This window comes from Agelaius phoeniceus, chromosome 18 (assembly GCF_051311805.1).
Source record: "Agelaius phoeniceus isolate bAgePho1 chromosome 18, bAgePho1.hap1, whole genome shotgun sequence".
Classification (NCBI taxonomy): domain Eukaryota; kingdom Metazoa; phylum Chordata; class Aves; order Passeriformes; family Icteridae; genus Agelaius; species Agelaius phoeniceus.
In genome coordinates this window covers 11,207,849-11,225,690 of record NC_135282.1, presented here as the reverse complement: position 1 = coordinate 11,225,690, position 17,842 = coordinate 11,207,849, and the positions used below count along the sequence as shown (strand labels likewise).

The window sequence follows — 17,842 nt, the reverse complement described above, 5'->3', positions numbered from 1 at the left end:
CACAAGCATAGCTTATTGTTTCAAAATGACATCTTTTCCTTCTTGCTATAGAAGTGCTTTTTTTTTTTTTTTATTTTGGAAATGTTCATCACTGAACTGATTTAAGAGAGAAGGAAATGCGGAATATTGCACTCACCTCTCCAGCACCAGGCAGGCAGCTTCCACCTCCTCAATCCATCAGTACAAACGCTCGCATCCACTGACGCCTCTCCTCTGCTTTGGCCCTTTTTCACATCAGCATCTGTGATTTGCCGAGCAGACACACCACGACTGCAGGGACTAGCCCCACAGCCCCAGCAGGAGCAGGAACCTGCCCTTTCCCATCTTCTCCCTAGAAAACACAACCGTAAAACCCCGGGCTGTTCTAGAGGCTGCCGTGGGAGCGCTTGTCCGGCGGCCCCCCGCGGGAGACAGGGAGGTGCTGCTCGCTCTCGCCGGGGAGCCGGGCAGGGGGAGCGCGGGGCTGGCGCTGGAGGAGGAGCCGGAGCCGCCTGCCCGTTTCCACGCCAACGGCGGGGGTACCGCGGGCGGGGCGGCGGCGCGGCCGGCGGGCGGCTCCGCTCCGCTCCGCTCCGGCTCCGCTCCGGCTCCGGCTCCCGCCCGGGGGGCGGCCGGGCCCGCAGCCCCCGCAGCGCAGCCCCCGCCCCGGCGCGGCGCAGAAGGAGCTGGGTGGTGGCGAGGGGTTTGCGCCTCTTCCCCGGCTCGCTCGCTCCGCTGCACTCGCGCGTTACATAAGGTGCGGTACAGACGTGCCGCGGGCTCTGCCTCTGCACAACCGCATCCGCACCCGCGGCTCCGTCCATGTTCGCTGCAGCGCAGCAGTGCCCGGCTCTGGCGGCGGCAGCGCTTCCAGGGCTCATTTCACAATGCGCGTTTTAGTGCCAACCGGTCACATACGTGTTGGAAGATACGGGCAAGGGTAAAGGGAGAAAAAACAGTTTCTTTAGTTACACGGAATTTATCTACTGTTTGCTTTCCGCTTCTACCGTCACTCAGCTGCTCTCAGTACTGGGCGTATATTTTTTTTCTGATTTTCCCCTTCTGCCTTTTGCATTTGTGTATGTGTAATTTACTACAGCTTTTTTTTTTTTAATTACCGATGAGTATCATTTTCTTTTTATCTCATTAATGGATTTACCCAATTCTTATTTTACATTTTTCCTAGTGTCTTTTTCCTTTTGGCTACAATACAAGTTGCATTGTTGAATCTGCAGCCCTGATCAAGTAGCTGATTTCTCCCTACACTGCTAATTTTATAAGCTTGATTTGTAACTGATACACTTCTGCTGGAGATAGCAACAGAGACTCTCACACACAGACGGGATGCAGGCATTTTTTCCCACAAAAAGGCTCACATAATACAAAGCAGAAAACATCTGATTCCTGTAAATGATATCACTTCCAGTACTGATATTATCAGCAGAGCTGTAGGATTGATGAATTATAATAATGAAATAATTCCATGTAAAAATCAGTATACCATATTGAGAGAATTTTCCTCTAATAAGGAATCTTAGGTGTCATTCACATTAGAAGAGTACATCTAGACTGGCAAATTTGTTCTAGTAAAATTTGTTAGAAAACAATTGTCATATATTTAACTTGCATTGTTCTCCCAGCAAAACAAGAAAATTCAAATAATAATTTTGACCTGCTTTAATAAAAATATTCTTCAGTCTTATTTTGCAATTTTAGCTTTCAATATACATGCACAGACCTCTCAGTGCATTTATAAGATCAGATAGTGGTCAATTAAAAACTTTTAAGTGTTTTGGTTTTCATGTGTACTCTTTACTTGCAAATGCATAAATCCCTGATATAGTTATGTTGGCAAGGGAAAAGAATAAAAAGTATCTGTGGTAACTGAGTAGTCTAGATAATAGGATAAAAGAACAATAACAAGGTGTACAGGTTTAATCTGCAACTCCATAAAGAACAAGTAGTTACTATAGAAACTGTCACATTACATGTATCTTTAGCATAGTACTTGATATGTGAGAAAAGGCATCTTCCACACCCTAACCAAGTGTGGCAGAAATAAAGCACCAGCCACCATCACCCTGGCTGGGCTGATCATCGTTCACATGCTGTCTACAGAGAGAGCAGCTTTAGGCATTTTCCATTGCTAGAACAGAACACCTGCTTTCCTCCAGCTTGGAGGGAGGCACCAGAGCATAGCTCAGATGCTGGCAGTGAAGGAATTACAGACATGCAGTACCTGAGTGATGGGACAGGTCTGAGAAGTTTAGGAGCTATTATTTCAACACTATCATATGGAAGCTTGCTGTTGATTAATGGCAGAGTTAAAAACCAACTTGTCCGAAAAATGTCTCAGGAGATAAGTCTAAGTTTTCTTCAGTTTTACCTTGTTCTGCATCCAGAAATTCTCAATTAGGGCCTTTCAGCAGGTATTGATTGCATTACATGTAGCTAAGGTCCCACAGGAATTTAAAGAGAAATAAGTCTCCAAATAGCCTGGACAGGTGATTAAATGCCAAAGTCAAACAGCACAGAAATCCAGGTCCTTAGCCCAGGACTCCAAACGTTGTGCTCTGTAAATAGACTGAATGCACAGAAATAACTATAGAAATGAATAGTTTGTGTGGAAATACAAAGAGTCATTTTAGGGACCTGTGCAATCTGACTGGATTTCCATTTCCTCTTCCATGTCACCATGTTTGCCCCAGCAGAGCAGGCTTGAGTTTGGAGGGAGCAGTGTTTGACTGCTGAGGTGCAGCACCCCAGACACGAGCTCCTGGGCTCGTTGGCTGCACGAGTCCCACTCCACTTGCCAGTGCTATTCATTAACCAAAGGCAAAGCCCTGCCTGTTTACTGCTGCTTTCTGCTGGATCAATCAAAAGAGATGCATTCATACATGTTTATTTTGAAGACAATAGTGCTAAAACAAAAATGTGCTCTTAAGTGGAAAATCCCATCGGGATTTTTCTAATCAATTACCCTTTATTATACCATGACAACATGAAAATATTTACATGCACACATGCAATGTTCTTGGTGAATGTACATCTCCAAATGATAGAGGGTAAATTGAGAGGCCACATCTGGTCTCTAATAAAAATATAATAGAAGACATTTTGTGTTTCATTCAATCTTCTACCAAACACTCTCTTTTTAACAAGCAATTGTAGATCTGGGTTAGATATTTATAGACAGGTCTGTGATTCTCTCAGCATGAAGAACTGAACAGAACATTTAAAGAAGAATAAAAGGGCTGTATTTTTATTTTTAACCATTTTTCTCACGTGGAAGAGTTTAAAATAGCATCATGTACAGATGATTGGGATCTGATATTTGTATCTATCTGAGATATTGTTGCTTTGTATCAGTGACTGTGAGACGGTGGGGAAAAATCATGAATGCACCTTCTATCAGGTGGTATCAGCCTGACCTCATTTGGCTTCATCATTGAGGATGAAAATTCACTTTCTACCAGGATTTCACCCTTTTATCTTCTCTCACCCTTCAGGTAACTGAGGGTTTTGCTTAATATCAGCAGTTTCTCTTCCTATGAGAGCAAATCATGAGACATTTGAGAATGTGAACCCAGACAATGCATTACATCTAACATCACAATCAACTAAAAAAGAACTTCTTTAAAAAGAAAACAACAACCAAACCCTACAAATGTTGAGTGCTTTCCATCCCTCCCTTCACAGTTCTGTTGTGTACCTACTGTGTGTGCAGCTCATTGTTTCAGCTGCTGCATCAGCAGTTGCAACTGAAGCCAAGTTGAGAAAAACAAACATTAAATCCAGCAGCTGGAGGAGAGCTGCTCTCCCAGAGCCCTGGAAAATACCTTGGCTTTCTTCTACAGGAAGCTTTCCACAGCAGTCCTTGCTTATCCCAAGCTTTGGGATGGATCCATGCACTCCTATTCCTTCAGAGCCTCCATGGGAAGAAAGCTACAGTGATACTGTGAAACAAGATAAAGGAACATGGTTCTTCGTCAAGAGCCTGTTCTTCAAGACTGCATTAATATTTTATTTTAAAAGAAAGGTTACCTAAAGTATTCTTTGCTCATTTTTGACTATTAAGGGCAAAGAAATGGAGTAAAAACCAAAACAAAACCCCTGAAACATTAACCCAAATTGGGGATCACTTAGTAAAGTATGCAACAAAGGATCTGTGAAGGTTGAACAGAAAAAATCACTTGAGATCAAAATACAGAAATCTTTGGGAATTACACCAGGAGATGCAATTAAAGTGCCAGGAATTTTTTGAAGCCAAAGCTTTTGAAATAAATTGTACCAGCTTCAGATCTTCTGTTAAAGTGGTCAGAGCAACAGGTTGTTGGTTATTCTTAGGGTACCCTCCTCCAGTCTTCCTGGTTGGGGGTTTTGCACTTCATAAGAATGATTAAATATTCACTGAAGAGTGGCTTGAAAGTAGGTCTCTCCCACTTGAGGACATCAGTAGGCATTTAATGGGGGTTTAAAATTTTTTAGAATAAATAAACAAAAAGAAATCTATTGATTTCAAATATATTTAGTTTTGCCGCTTATGTTCTTACCAGGTGAAGAAGTACCAAACTGGGCCCTCAAAAGGATTATATATAATTTAGTAGATACTTAGAAAAAAATGTTCTAATTGGACTTCACATTTTCTTGCATCCTTAAAGCATGATAATTCCACTGCATGTAAGAACCACAAGATATAACTACAATTTCATCAGGCACTGTTATTTATCTGTTCTATGACCTCCTTGTGTCTGATACACAGAAATTATTTGGCAGTTAAAAAAAAATTAAAATGGGGACAATTTTTTTTTGAGGACACAAAGGTAATTCTGGGAAGCTATGGAAGAAGAGCTGGGAACATCCAGGTAGCTTTACTATGGGGGCTTCAAATGCCAGTCCAGTTCTTAAAAACTTGTAATATTGCAGTCAGGAGTAAGTAATTGGTTTAGACAATTGTCCAATTCAATGTCAGGCCCACAGGTGGCTTTGCATCCACATAAACTCTGAGAGTTTCCCATCTATACCAGCCCACTTATAGGAAGTACAAACTTGACACAAAGTGTGTTCTCTGGTTCTGGTTAACAGTTTTGAATCCTCTGTATATAATGTTCTAATAGATAAGCACAGAAGTGGTACTGTTGAAGTGCCTATGCTTAATCTGGCATGTTTACAGAAGCTAGACCTAATATTTTGGTTCAGGTTAAGTAACAGCTTCATTTTGCTGTTGTGCCCAGCATTTACTGGGGAGGTACTTTAAAAAACAAATCATCCTCAAAGCAGCCCACACCTCGGCAGCCTTGTATTCAATTATGGTTTTGAATTTTTCACTGCTTGAAATAAAATATAGGCTAGAAGGCACTGGAAAGCACTGTTGTAGAGCTTCAGTCTGAACAGAATGCAATTGTCATGGAGTACAGAAAGCAGGTTTCCTTAAGAACATGGCTTCCCATGGAAAACATGGACTCTGCAGGTCTGGGTGGAGAGGGGAGGCTCAATCTGCCCCTCCACCCAGCTCCACTCACGTCGTGCAGCCATCTGGGCCTGTGCTTCCAATCAAGATCTGTTTCTTCTGCTCTCATTTCAAACAAAATTGCCAAGCCAGAGCGACTGAAGCAGAAAGGATTTCACCCACCTGTAGTACTGTATTCTTCTTTTCAGGAGGTTTTATCAGTTCTCACCAGTCAGTTGTGCTCACTTGGCATCAGTGGAAGCAGTGTGAACTGTAGGATAAAATTGTCTTCCTGCAGCTTTGCCAGCAGGCCTGACCAGCAAATACAAGCAGTGGATTTGTCAGCACTACAATTTCTCCAGTTCCACCTTCTTTGAAATTTCTATCAGGTAATTTTTGAAATAACACAATATATCATATAACACATAACACATATCTCCTGCCCTTCTAACAATACATAAAATGCAAAAAAGAAGTGGTTACACAATGAGACTGAATTCATGTTCCCATTAATTTCTTCCTGTTTTCTTCTACCATTATTTGCAGTCTTTCAGTCTGTTCAGTTTTCAGTCTGTGCAATGATTCATATCTTCAAAGCAAGTTTATGTTAATTTTCAGGACAAAATTCTTCAGAATCTGACACATAATTAATTCTAGATATTTGGTTGTTTTAAGCCTCTCCTTTTTAATGTTTGACAGTAGTATAATCAAATCTCTATAGGAAACATTCTCATTCATATGCCTCTGTTTCTGATGGATTGCCATTGAATTGTACTATGGAAGTTCAGAGAATACTTTCACCACCTCAATGACACATTTCTCCTAAGGAACAAAATTGAAAAATGTGTTCTTTAATGCCTGAGCATGTGTGGGGTTAATTCACTGGTTACAGAAGGTAAACCTTAAAGATAACCAAGATGTTCTAATGGTCACTTGGCTGTGTAATGACATTTTGTAATGCAGAATTCCAGTTGCAGAGATACAACTTCCAGGTATAGAAATTTAAGATAGTTGAGAAAACTGTTTCTTGAACTTGATTTATTTTGCTTTAATTATTTGGCACTCTGCCCTGAAAGAGGAAAGTTTCTTTTTCTTTCAACCTGTTTTCTCAGCAGAACTTCTGAAAACTTGCAATTGTGCATTGCTCTCACATTAGGGGCTTGTAGAACAGTTAGGCTTAAAAGTTTTAAACTCTTTTTATTAGTGAAAAATGGCTCTGAATTGTTTCTCAGCTGTTCAACTGACTTGCCTGAAACAAATGTTTGCCTCCCTCCTCCCCAGCCAGGCAGACAATAATCTCTGGAGGAAATGAGCTCTCACACATCTTTATAAACCTCTGTGACAAGGCAGACCTTTCTCCACAGGAATCTCTAAAAATTGCCACAATGGAAGTAATAACCATATGAATGTTTGTCAAACTGATAATGTCACGTTCACCTTGCAGCATCAATTTTTCTGTGACTGAAACTTGCTACAAGAACTGGAAACCCTTGATGTACGTGCTTGGTATAAAGTACAAAAATCCAAGATTTGAGTCAGTTTTGTGGATGTGCCAGTCCAGGTTCTGTTCAGAATGATTTCTGGCAGGCACAGTGAATCCAGTGCCTTCTGTGAATGCTGTGGATCACAGTGGGTACTGGTGCAAGCTGAAATTCCAGAGGTTCTTATGGTTAAAGGCTGCACTGCTCCTTCTTAGTCTCAGAGCTGCATGTGTCCATCACTGAGCAGCAGAAAACAAGGACAAATTCTGACTTGCAAAATCTGAAATGGGATAGCCTCAGTGGCTGGGGCTCAGCTTTTTGGGAGCACTGATCTTAAGGCTTTAATTTTCTCTCCAATTATTGATCTGAGGACTTTGGCACAAGTAGCACACATGTCAGATTGTTTTCCTTCCTCCATGTATTTTGGCAAAGTCTTCCCTGTAGAGGAAATGAATAAATTTCAGGGTGACATTTCCTTCTTCATCTAAAAGAGCAAGGAAAAAACCTCCAATCCTCTGGGTGAATTTTTACAAAGCTTTTCTTTGATTTTTATTGTTTTTAGAAAATGATACAAATATTTTGTCAGAGAAATAAAATCCAAGCAATTTCCCAATTTGTGTGATCATTCTGCATGGAAGATCAGTGACATGCATGCTGTGTGTACATTCACACATTTGGGTACACAGGATGACTCTGAGGGTGTCTATGGATGAAGTTACAAATTTAGAAAACTTGGAGAAATTTACTTTGGAGGGAGCTACAAGCACCCAGAGTTCCAAAGGGCTAAATTAAACCTCTATAAAAGATAGCACAGCTTACCCTGAAACTTACAGGCAGACTGTCAACAACTTGAGCTAGGAAAAAAATTATTTCACCATTTTGATTGTTTGCTTTCTTGTATATGGTAACAAGTCAATATAGTTTCAGTAAAAGAAGGAAAAGTTGCTTTCTTTGGGGACACTGCCTTCAGATTGCCCATGAATGAGCAGCAATCCAGGGCTGCTGGATTATGCACTGTCACAACAGAGAGCACCTTTCATTATTTCCATCTTTCTTTTGGGGGATTTGCCACTGCCCTCAGTCAGAATGAGGGGTCTGGTCTTGGTCAGTCATTGATCTTGGGCTGTAGCTAATTCTTGTACAGAAACAGAAGCAGGGTTTATTGCTCATGTTGGATAATTTCTATGTGAAACACAAGTCTATTCTATCGAATTCATTCTCAGAGTTTTTAGAGATATGATAGAATACATTCTGTAGACTAAACTTGTTAATTGTTTAGATATTATTCCTTTTTTCATTGGCCATGAATTGTTTAAATAATTAAACCCACTCCTTTCAAACAGGTGGTCACAGGCAGTCTTAATTACTATCAAAATGACAATTTTTTTAAAAGTAACCTGTTTCTTGGATTTCTAATTATACCAGAGGAGCTAATGCAGATATATCAGATGTAGTTTCTATGTTAATTTTTTTCAGTGGTACTTTGATATTACAATTGCAACACTCCAAACAAAGTTTCTAAAAACAAAACCAAGATATGCAGAAATCTCTTTCATTCTTTACTGAGGCTTAGGAATCTCTTGTTTATCAGACCAATCTTTCCTGTTCCTTGTTAATGCTGGAAACATTTTGGGTTTTTAAATCATCCCCAGAGGCAGCCACATTATGTGCTCCTGCAGGGTACTACTGACTTTTTAATATTTTTATAACCTTAATTTCTCTCATATCTTTTATTCAGACAGCACACCAAAATCCTGAGTATTGGAAAAATTCTCAGTGGCTTCAAAAGCAGATCACATAATGCTTTTATAAAGCTTATAAAGTTTTATAATGCTCTTGTATTTTTAATGAAGATCTGGCAGACGCTACTGTTGAGGTTGTGATTTTGTACCTGCTGAATCCCCAGGGCTCTCATAAGACAAATGCCTCCAGCCAATGGCTCCATTTGAAATTATTTGATACAGAATTGTTTACTATTTCTAGTCTGATCCAATCTCTGCAGTGTTTTCCTCAGTTCTCTTAATCTCCCAGTAGTTCTTCAGTTCATGTAAACAGAGACTTCCCACCCCTCAGTCCTTGCAGATAAGAGGTGGCCTCTGTCTCTGGGCACAGGCATCCTTTGGGACTCTGCTGTTTGTTCCTGTTAAATTGTCATGGAGAGACAGGGAACTATTCGTGCAAAGAAGAGCAAAATATTCTGATTTTCCAAGAGTCCAAGAGAATGATCCTCTTCAGGTGAGAATGATCCTCTTCAGGTGAGAATGATCCTCTTCAGTAGCAGTCTTGGTGAAGCTGGTGGGTTCTAGCAGGTGAGCTGTAGTTCACTGAGTGTGGTCTGCCTCCTGCTCCAAGCTCACCACAACAATCAGCCCAGGTTTAGAGCATTTCCAGTATTATATTTAATTTGCTCCCTGACACAGCCATAATGCTGGGAGCACTGAGAACCAAAATGCTGAATCTTAGCATTAAATAAGCTACTACAAGGTTCATAAACTGTGCTCTTGTGACAGGTGACTCAGAGATTTTCCCAGAATAAATTATATTTTTTCCATTTGAACAGTAGTGAGCAAGGAGTCATTAAGGAAGGTGTGCAGGGGCAGCATCCCTTGTGCTCAGCTGTCACTCCAAGTGTCACTCTTGGCACCAGGGAGGCATCACCCAGCACTGTTGGCCGGTGTCTGTCATGTATGGGGCACTCACAGGGGTAACAAACCCTTTCTTCCCTCTGAAATGCTGATTTACTATTGCAGGGCAAGCAGGAGAGCTGCTGCTCTGGGAGTTCAGGCAGGATCCAGTGGCTCCCCCAGGGCTGTGCCCCAGCTCCCCAGGGCTGTGCCAACTCCCCAGGGCTGTGCCAGCTCCCCAGGGCTGTGCCCCAGCTCCCCCAGGCTGTGCCAGCTGCCCCAGGGCTGTGCCAGCTCCCCCAGGGCTGTGCCCCAGCTCCCCCAGGGCTGTGCCCCAGCTCCCCCAGGCTGTGCCAGCTCCCCAGGGCTGTGCCCCAGCTCCCCCAGGCTGTGCCAGCTCCCCCAGTCTCTGCCAGCTCCCCCCGGGCTGTGCCCCAGCTCCCCCAGTCTGTGCCAGCTGCCCCAGGGCTGTGCCCCAGCTCCCCCCGGGCTGTGCCAGCTCCCCCCGGGCTGTGCCAGCTCCCCCAGGCTGCGCCAGCTCCCCCCGGGCTGTGCCAGCTCCCCCAGGGCTGTGCCAGCTCCCCCAGGGCTGTGCCCCAGCTCCCCCAGGGCTGTGCCAGCTCCCCCAGGGCTGTGCCCCAGCTCCCCCAGGCTGTGCCAGCTCCCCCAGGCTGTGCCAGCTGCCCCAGGGCTGTGCCAGCTCCCCCAGGCTGTGCCAGCTCCCCAGGGCTGTGCCAGCTCCCCAGGGCTGTGCCCCAGTTCCCCAGGGCTGTGCCAGCTCCCCCAGGCTGTGCCAGCTCCCCCAGGGCTGTGCCCCAGTTCCCCCAGGGCTGTGCCAGCTCCCCCAGGGCTGTGCCAGCTCCCCCAGGCTGTGCCAGCTCCCCCAGGCTGTACCAGCTCCCCAGGGCTGTGCCAGCTCCCCCAGGCTGTGCCAGCTCCCCCAGGGCTGTGCCAGCTCCCCCAGGGCTGTGCCCCAGCTCCCCCAGGGCTGTGCCCCAGCTCCCCCAGGCTCTGCCAGCTCCCCCAGGCTGTGTCAGCTCCCCCAAGGTTGTGCCAGCTCCCCCAGGGCTGTGCCAGCTCCCCCAGGGCTGTGCCAGCTCCCCCAGGCTGTGCCAGCTCCCCCAGGGCTGTGCCCCAGCTCCCCCAGGCTGTGCCAGCTCCCCCAGGCTGTGTCAGCTCCCCCAGGGCTGTGCCCCAGCTCCCCAGGGCTGTGCCCCAGCTCCCCAGGGCTGTGCCCCAGCTCCCCCAGGGCTGTGCCAGCAGCCCCAGGCTGTGCCCCAGCTCCCCCCGGGCTGTGCCAGCTCCCCCAGGGCTGTGTCCCAGCTCCCCCAGGCTGTGCCAGCTCCCCCAGGGCTGTGCCAGCTCCCCCAGGCTGTGCCAGCTCCCCCAGGCTGTGCCCCAGCTCCCCCAGGCTGTGCCAGCTCCCCAGGGCTGTGCCAGCTGCCCCAGGGCTGTGCCAGCTCCCCCAGGGCTGTGCCAGCTCCCCAGGGCTGTGCCAGCTCTGCCAGGGCTGTGCCCCAGCTGCCCCAGGGCTGTGCCAGCTCCCCAGGGCTGTGCCAGCTCCCCAGGGCTGTGCCAGCTCCCCCAGTCTGTGCCAGCTCCCCCAGGGCTGTGCCAGCTCCCCCAGGCTGTGCCAGCTGCCCCAGGGCTGTGCCCCAGCTCCCCCAGGCTGTGCCCCAGCTCCCCCAGGGCTGTGCCAGCTCCCTCAGTCTGTGCCAGCTCCCCCAGGCTGTGCCAGCTCCCCCAGGGCTGTGCCAGCTGCCCCAGGGCTGTGCCAGCTCCCCCAGGGCTGTGCCAGCTGCCTGTGGTGCCAGGCAGCAGATTCCCTTCCCATGCCTCTGCTTTGCTTTCCCTCTGTGCCCCTTCCTAAGCACAATTCCTTTGCTGAGCCTGTCAAATACTTGTGTGACCATGGCAGGAACACATCCAAGGTGCCAACAGAGATTCATCTTCCAGAGAATCTGGGTTTCCATATTATCTTTCTGTGTTCTATTATTCCAATCATCACTTTGTGGCCATGCATGAGGCACATGCTTCAGACCAGACCACTTTGAGTTGAAAACCAACATTTTCAAGGAAAAGGATTTGCAATGTGATTTGATTTATGTAATTAAAAATCAAAACAAAACACCATTCTTATGTACTGTAAATAACTCCTTCATCTTCTACTAAATTTAACTTGTTTACATGCCCTGCAGCCATACTGAAAGAACAGAATAAATGGCAACTCCTCTTTGGGCCTATTTGAAAAAAAAATCAGGAAATGGAGGATGAGAGTGGCCAGACAGTTATGAGAAGGAAGAGATGAGTGCTCAGATAAAAAGCAGCCCAAGGGAAGATTACAAGTTCTCAGAAAAACAGATCAATAATGACGTTAACTATGCAGCTGCAAATGCAACTATTTGCATTTTGAAAACATTTTTCCCAACTACTTCACTGGGCCCAGGGTATCTAGAACACTCTCTGCAATAGACCAATCCCTTTTGAAAGGGCAGTATTTTAATGAAAAAGTCAATATCCTGAGTATGCCACTGTACTTTCAGTATAGAACTACTCAAAACCCCAGCTTACCTTCCCCTCCTATGGCTCACCCACTAAGATCCAAGGATCTGAGACCTCTCCCCTTTACAAGTGACTCCCAGACAATTTGCCACTGATTTTGTCTCCTCCCTTTTCCCTCCCTAGACCTTTCAACCTGTGGTTCCCCTGGGAAAACCATGACGAATTTCCACGTGGAAATTTCAGTCTCAGCGTTAGGTAGTCTCTTTTTGTTGCTGTTGATGGCCTTTCCTCTCCACCCTCTTTCTCTTCACCACACTGAGACTTTTGACAAGGTCAAACAATTCATCTTTATTTCTATATTTGTATCTGGGAAGCTCCCTCTCATAGCACGGCAGCATTTGAGCTCAGACAGCTTGACAAAAACAATAGACAAGAAAGCTCCTGGTACAGAGACTCAGCCTGGTAAAACAAAATCAATTTTAAAAAAACATTAGAACATCCCAAGTGTTCAGACAAAATGAGACCAGTAGCCCCAGAATAAACACTGGTTAATGGCTGTACAGAATCAAAGCTGTTCTAGACAACTCTGTACCTCATCTCTGCAGCTTATGGACACAAAGTGACTTCCTGGGGTTTCACACCCAGGACTGCAGTGCTACACTAAGGCCAGCACCAAAAGAAGACATGCAGTGCAATGAATGAGGGATGACTGAGGCAAAGAAAGTCAATAAACATTAACTGGAAGGAATAAAGCCAAGGGCAAGTGAAAGCAGCCCTGGCTGCATGAATGTATTGGTGGAATACATTAAAGATAATTGAAACACCCAGACAAAAAAAGTGAAACATGAATGCTGTTTATACTTCCTGCCTGCATGATGATGAAGTGATCAAGAGAATTGAGAGAACTTAGCAAGGAAGTCCTGACAAAGAGGGAATTGCAGCAAAGTGAAAATGAAACTTAACATGATGGGTTAAAAATGGCTAGGAAGTATTTGAGAGCAAGCACCAAAACCAGGAAAGAGCCAAGTGCATGTCCCAGCACAGGGGAGGCAGAGGGAGTGCTACAGCAGCAGTTGTTACAGACAGGTGGGAAGTTGAGGTCAATCAGGCAGTGCTTTCTCTGGGCTCAAAGCACAGTGTGTCTGCCCTGTGCAGAAGGGCTTTGCTTATGGGCTGTCCCAGGGATCCATGAGACTCAAAGCTACACACAGGGGTTGTGACAGGCAGTGTGAGCCTAGGCTGTCACATCTGATTTACTGCTCTTCCTCTGGAGCTGTACCTCCCAAACTGACATTTGTACTGATTTCCACACAGAACTTACAAGTGCCTTGACTGTGGTGGTGACTGTGAGCAGTCTGGGGATCCCAATTCCATGCACTCAGGCCATACAGTTTGTTTTCATGAAAAACTTTGGGAGGAGTTTAAAAAGTTGCATTTAAAAGATCCTGTATTTCACAGGCCATTTCAAAAGACTGTTGGGAAGTGTGGCTAAAGGAATTCTGGATATGATTTAACTGCTTTAGTCTGCTTCCTTGGGAGCAGTTCACTAGTGAGCTCCCTACTGCCTGGCATTCCATAAGGCACAGAGAATTCCCAGACATATTCCTGCTGCTGTCTGACCTGCCAAAACCTTTCTACACCTACAATGTGCAATCCAAACCCCAGGGATCCTTGTCAAGAGGGTTGGTGCTGGTCAGGGATGAGCTGGGGCTCCTTCCCAGGGACCTTCCAGCACAGCAATTGTACAGGTGTCCTTTATCACATCCTTCTGCAGGAGCAGTAGAAATGGGCTGGAGTTACTCTTTGAGAAATTTCTTTTGTTCCTCCAGGGAACAATATAGGGTTGGTTGGGTTTTTTTCACAGTGAAAGCAGCAACTCCCTTGTAGTGACACATGGAGGCACAGCTTCAAAGAACATTATTTCACTTTCCTTTCCTGCTTTGCCTTTCTGGCACAAAGAGAAATCCTTGTTTGGAAAATGCTGTTAGCCTTCAATGTGAATTGTCTTGGAACTGGTTTTCCTAATTTATTTGAATTCTCACAGAAACTGACCTCCAAATGTAGCACAGGTAGCAAAGCTGTAATATCACCCCAAGGCATTTCTTGGCTTTGGCATTGTAATGTGGATCCTGATAAGTCAGTACCAAAAGAAGCTATTCAGTATTAGCAAAGGCTCAGAAATATGTACAACAGAATAACCTCTAGATTAGAATCCTGTTTTTCACCCACTTATCAAGGTGAGGGATTTTTCTTATGCACTACCAAGGGTCATGAAAATGTCTTTCCTACTTGTCTCTGCTGTGAAGATCCATTTGAAAATACCTTGATGACTCTTATCCACAAAACTTCCTTATCTAACCATATATGAATCACTTTGAAAGGAGCCACATTTCTCATAGCAACCAAAGAATCAGTCTTAGCAACAAGACAAGCTGGAGAATTTTGTTTTCACATAGTTCCTCGTGGACAGTACATTCTGCTTTCCCCTGGCATTGCTGTTGAGTGTTGACTTAGTAAAGGGTGAGAAATGTACAAATCAGACTCTTGCTCATAGCAAAGACATCACTTGCTGAGCAAGTTATGATCTCTCTACCTTTGATGTTATATTTTAGGAGCCAGTGCAAGAGTACTGACTGCTGGAAAGTTCAGAATTTATATTTTTGCCTTGACAGAACTACTACAAAGAAATGTGTGAGGAAGCTGACAGTTCCCAAAATCCTGACTTCCCCCCACCAGAAACCACCATGAGAATAAAAGAACGAGCTCTAAAGGCCAACAGCTCTGTCTCTCTTGGCATCTGTTCATGTTGAGAACTGTTAGAAAGGCTGCATAGAAGGTGGCTTTGTAATGTATATATATTTCCTATATTTCCCTTGCAAGGATAATTTTGGGAGAAATATCACAGAGAAACTGGGAACATCGAAGCAATTGTCTTGTTGGTTATTACCTGGTATTGATTTCTTTAGAGGAGTTTTGGGGAAGCTTCCCAAAGAAGCAATGCTGAGATGACATTTATAAACAGGGGATGTTGGAGTAGTTTCCATCTCTCAATTCCACTTCTGGGTAAGGAAATGAGTTCCCACATGTGTTTTGATCCTCTGAAAAAATTCCAGCTGCAGGTAGCAATAGGAACTGCACTCAGCTCTCACCCACATCCCTTCCTGTCTCCTCTGCAGGGGCTGCTGGTGTCCTGCAGGCTGGTTTGATTCCCCCACTGGTCCTGAAGCTGGAGGCAGAGTTGGATGAGATCCAGGAGCTGATCCTGGGTACACTCTCCAACTGCCTCCGGGTGGAGGTTTCTGAAGCCCTGGCAGCTGGTGCTGTTCCTGTGCTGAAGGAAAAGCTCTCACACCCCTCCACAGCCATCAGGAGCAAAGCAGCCTGGGTCCTCTTAGAAATCAGGTAAAGAAACATCTCTAATGCTGAAGTCCAAGAAAGAACTAATTCTTTCAGGAATAAATTCAGGAGTAAATTCAGAACTAATTCCAGGAGTAAATAAATGCCATTCATTTACAGCTGTGTTCCACTGCACACTGAAGCTGCCACGTTTCACATGTAAAGCACCATCAGCCTGAATGCACACATGGGTAAAACAAAATGGGACACATGGGGCTTAAAAAATTCCTAACTGCTATAAATCACTGAAGAAAGCAGATGCTCATCAGTCATTCCTTCTCCTTCTGTTTGTTTTCAGTATTGGCAGTGGAATCAGGATTTTTTCCTGGTACCGCACTGCTAGGAAAAAAATCTTACATGAAAAATCTTGTAGAAACAGAACTCTGACCTCTATGGAGGTAGGGAGAATCTCCCTTATGCTTTTGGAAAAGTGCTCTCTCAGAAAATTAGAGATCCTTAGAAACTTTCACTGAGATGGAAGACAGAAATAGTTTTCTGCCACAGGCTGCCACATACATCAGTGATGGATCAGAAAAAGCAATCTTTATATTAAATTTGTGTTTCAGAGAATGGATTAAAGGAATAACTTAAGTCCACTGTACTGCAATCAGAAAATATAAGTGTTCAACAAATGTCTAATTTTAAAATTAGGTCAGCAGTTGATGTAGTTTACATATCAACTGGCACTACAGATTTCCTCATGTCCTGTAATAAAGAGATGTATGAGAGGAAAAGAGTATCATTAACCTGAGTCACAGAAAGAAAGCAAAATACAACTGAAATATGGACATGAGCTACGTTCTAGGTCCCTGCAATGGCTGGGCCACATTAAGTATTCTTCTCATTAGAGAGGCTGGAAAGAAAGAAAAGTGATCTGGGAGAAGAATTCACTTTAGCCCTCTGATTTAACAGGTTTTTAAATCTCTAGAGGCTTCACCAGCCAGGTTTGTGATTCTGTTACAATTAGGAACAGCAACACCCTTAATCCTACATCCTGTTACATGCAGCTGCCCATCAGTGTCCAGTGTACCATAGAAAGCTTTTTTAAAAATCCAGATATCACCTAAAAATAACCTAGAATATAGTGAAGCACCTAAAATAACCTAGAATATAGTGAAGCACCTGAAATAACCTGGAATCTAGTGAAGCTCGTGCAGGCCGGTGGGCGTGGTGTCCTCAGGCCGGTGTCAGCAGGTGGGTGCAGCAGGCACAGGCACAGCCACCCCTCGGTGCCGGGGCAGGACCGGCCCTCCAGGGGGCACAGCGGCTGTGACAGCCCTGGTGGCACCGGGGTGCGGCTCCAGAGGCCAGGGGGCTGCAGGGGCAGCGGGCACAGCTCAGGGCTCACTCACTTGAACCACCCTCTCTGCACAGCTCTCACGCCGAGGGGAAAATCGCCGTGTTTGAGGAAGAGGTGATCCCTGTGCTGCTGAGCCTGCTGGAGGACACGCAGCCCGAAGTTCGAGTCAACTCAACGGGAGCGCTGATGTTTGCTCTTGTTACGCCTCAGGGTGAGACACAGCAATTCTGTTGGGGAAATCCAATTCTAGGGCAACTAGGCAACAAAACATTTGCCCCCCATACTCCCCAAGTCCTCAGTTTCTGACAATGTTAATGCTCCTCAAGAAACTCTAAGATTGGGACATTTCTTTATCATTGTCTTTAGCAACTGTTGCTGCTTCGTCACAGCGCTTGTGGGGGACAGGATATTTCACATTTCATTCCCCTAAGTAGGTCAAGAAGTTACTTATCTACCTCACCTGCATCATTTCCCTCCAGAGGGGGAACATTTTCCACTCAAGTCCAGACCACACAGAGATGCAGAAACCTGGAGCTGCGCTGAATCACCAGTGCTCGGCAGAGGAGCGCTGCTCTCTGGAAACCTTCGGGGATTAGAGGCAGCTCCTCTCTCACAGCTGGGAGAGCAATGAATATTAATAAGGTCTGTAGCTCTCCCAAGTAACTTACATGACACAGAAAATACTAACTGCTAAATTTCCAGTGTGATGAATGAGTAATTAGACATAAAAGACTCAATAACAGCAGTTGTGTTCCAGTCCTCCTCTGCAAACCTTCCTCGGGCTTCCAGAGACAACTCAGGAGTGGATCTCGGTCTTTGAAGTGTTTTTAGAAATGAAAGACTGGAGGATGTTCTTAAGGGCATCTAACAAATTCCACTCCTCACCCCCCCCAAAACATATTCTATCATTTAGTGCCTCGTGTATTTTTGGATAATTTGTTGCAAATGAAATACTAATGTACAAGGCAGATAAAGTTAACCATGAAAGATCTTTTTCCTTAAAAACGAACGGCTGGGAGCCAGCCTTGGTCTCTGAAAGAAGAGCACGTTCTGCCTCTGTGCCCTGCGCCTCCAGGGCTGTTCCGAGCTGCAGCCAGGCAGGGAATGGAGC

At 45.2% G+C, this 17,842-nt stretch overlaps 2 protein-coding genes across 3 annotated transcripts in view; one reads left to right on the top strand and one right to left on the bottom strand.

Annotated features, from left to right (window-relative positions):
- The window catches only part of GNAZ (G protein subunit alpha z), a 52,132-nt gene extending 51,507 nt beyond the window's left edge, over positions 1-625 (bottom strand). Inside the window, exon 1 of the mRNA XM_054645939.2 lies at positions 137-625. The gene's annotated coding sequence lies outside the window, so the exon portion shown is untranslated. The remainder of the gene's footprint in view (positions 1-136) is intronic.
- The window catches only part of RSPH14 (radial spoke head 14 homolog), an 84,283-nt gene that overhangs the window by 57,784 nt on the left and 8,657 nt on the right, over positions 1-17,842 (top strand). For both annotated transcript variants that reach the window (XM_054645940.2, XM_077187647.1), the window contains exons 5-6: positions 15,212-15,437; positions 16,806-16,942. In XM_054645940.2, coding sequence (XP_054501915.2) covers positions 15,212-15,437; positions 16,806-16,942 — 363 coding nt within the window. The remainder of the gene's footprint in view (positions 1-15,211; positions 15,438-16,805; positions 16,943-17,842) is intronic.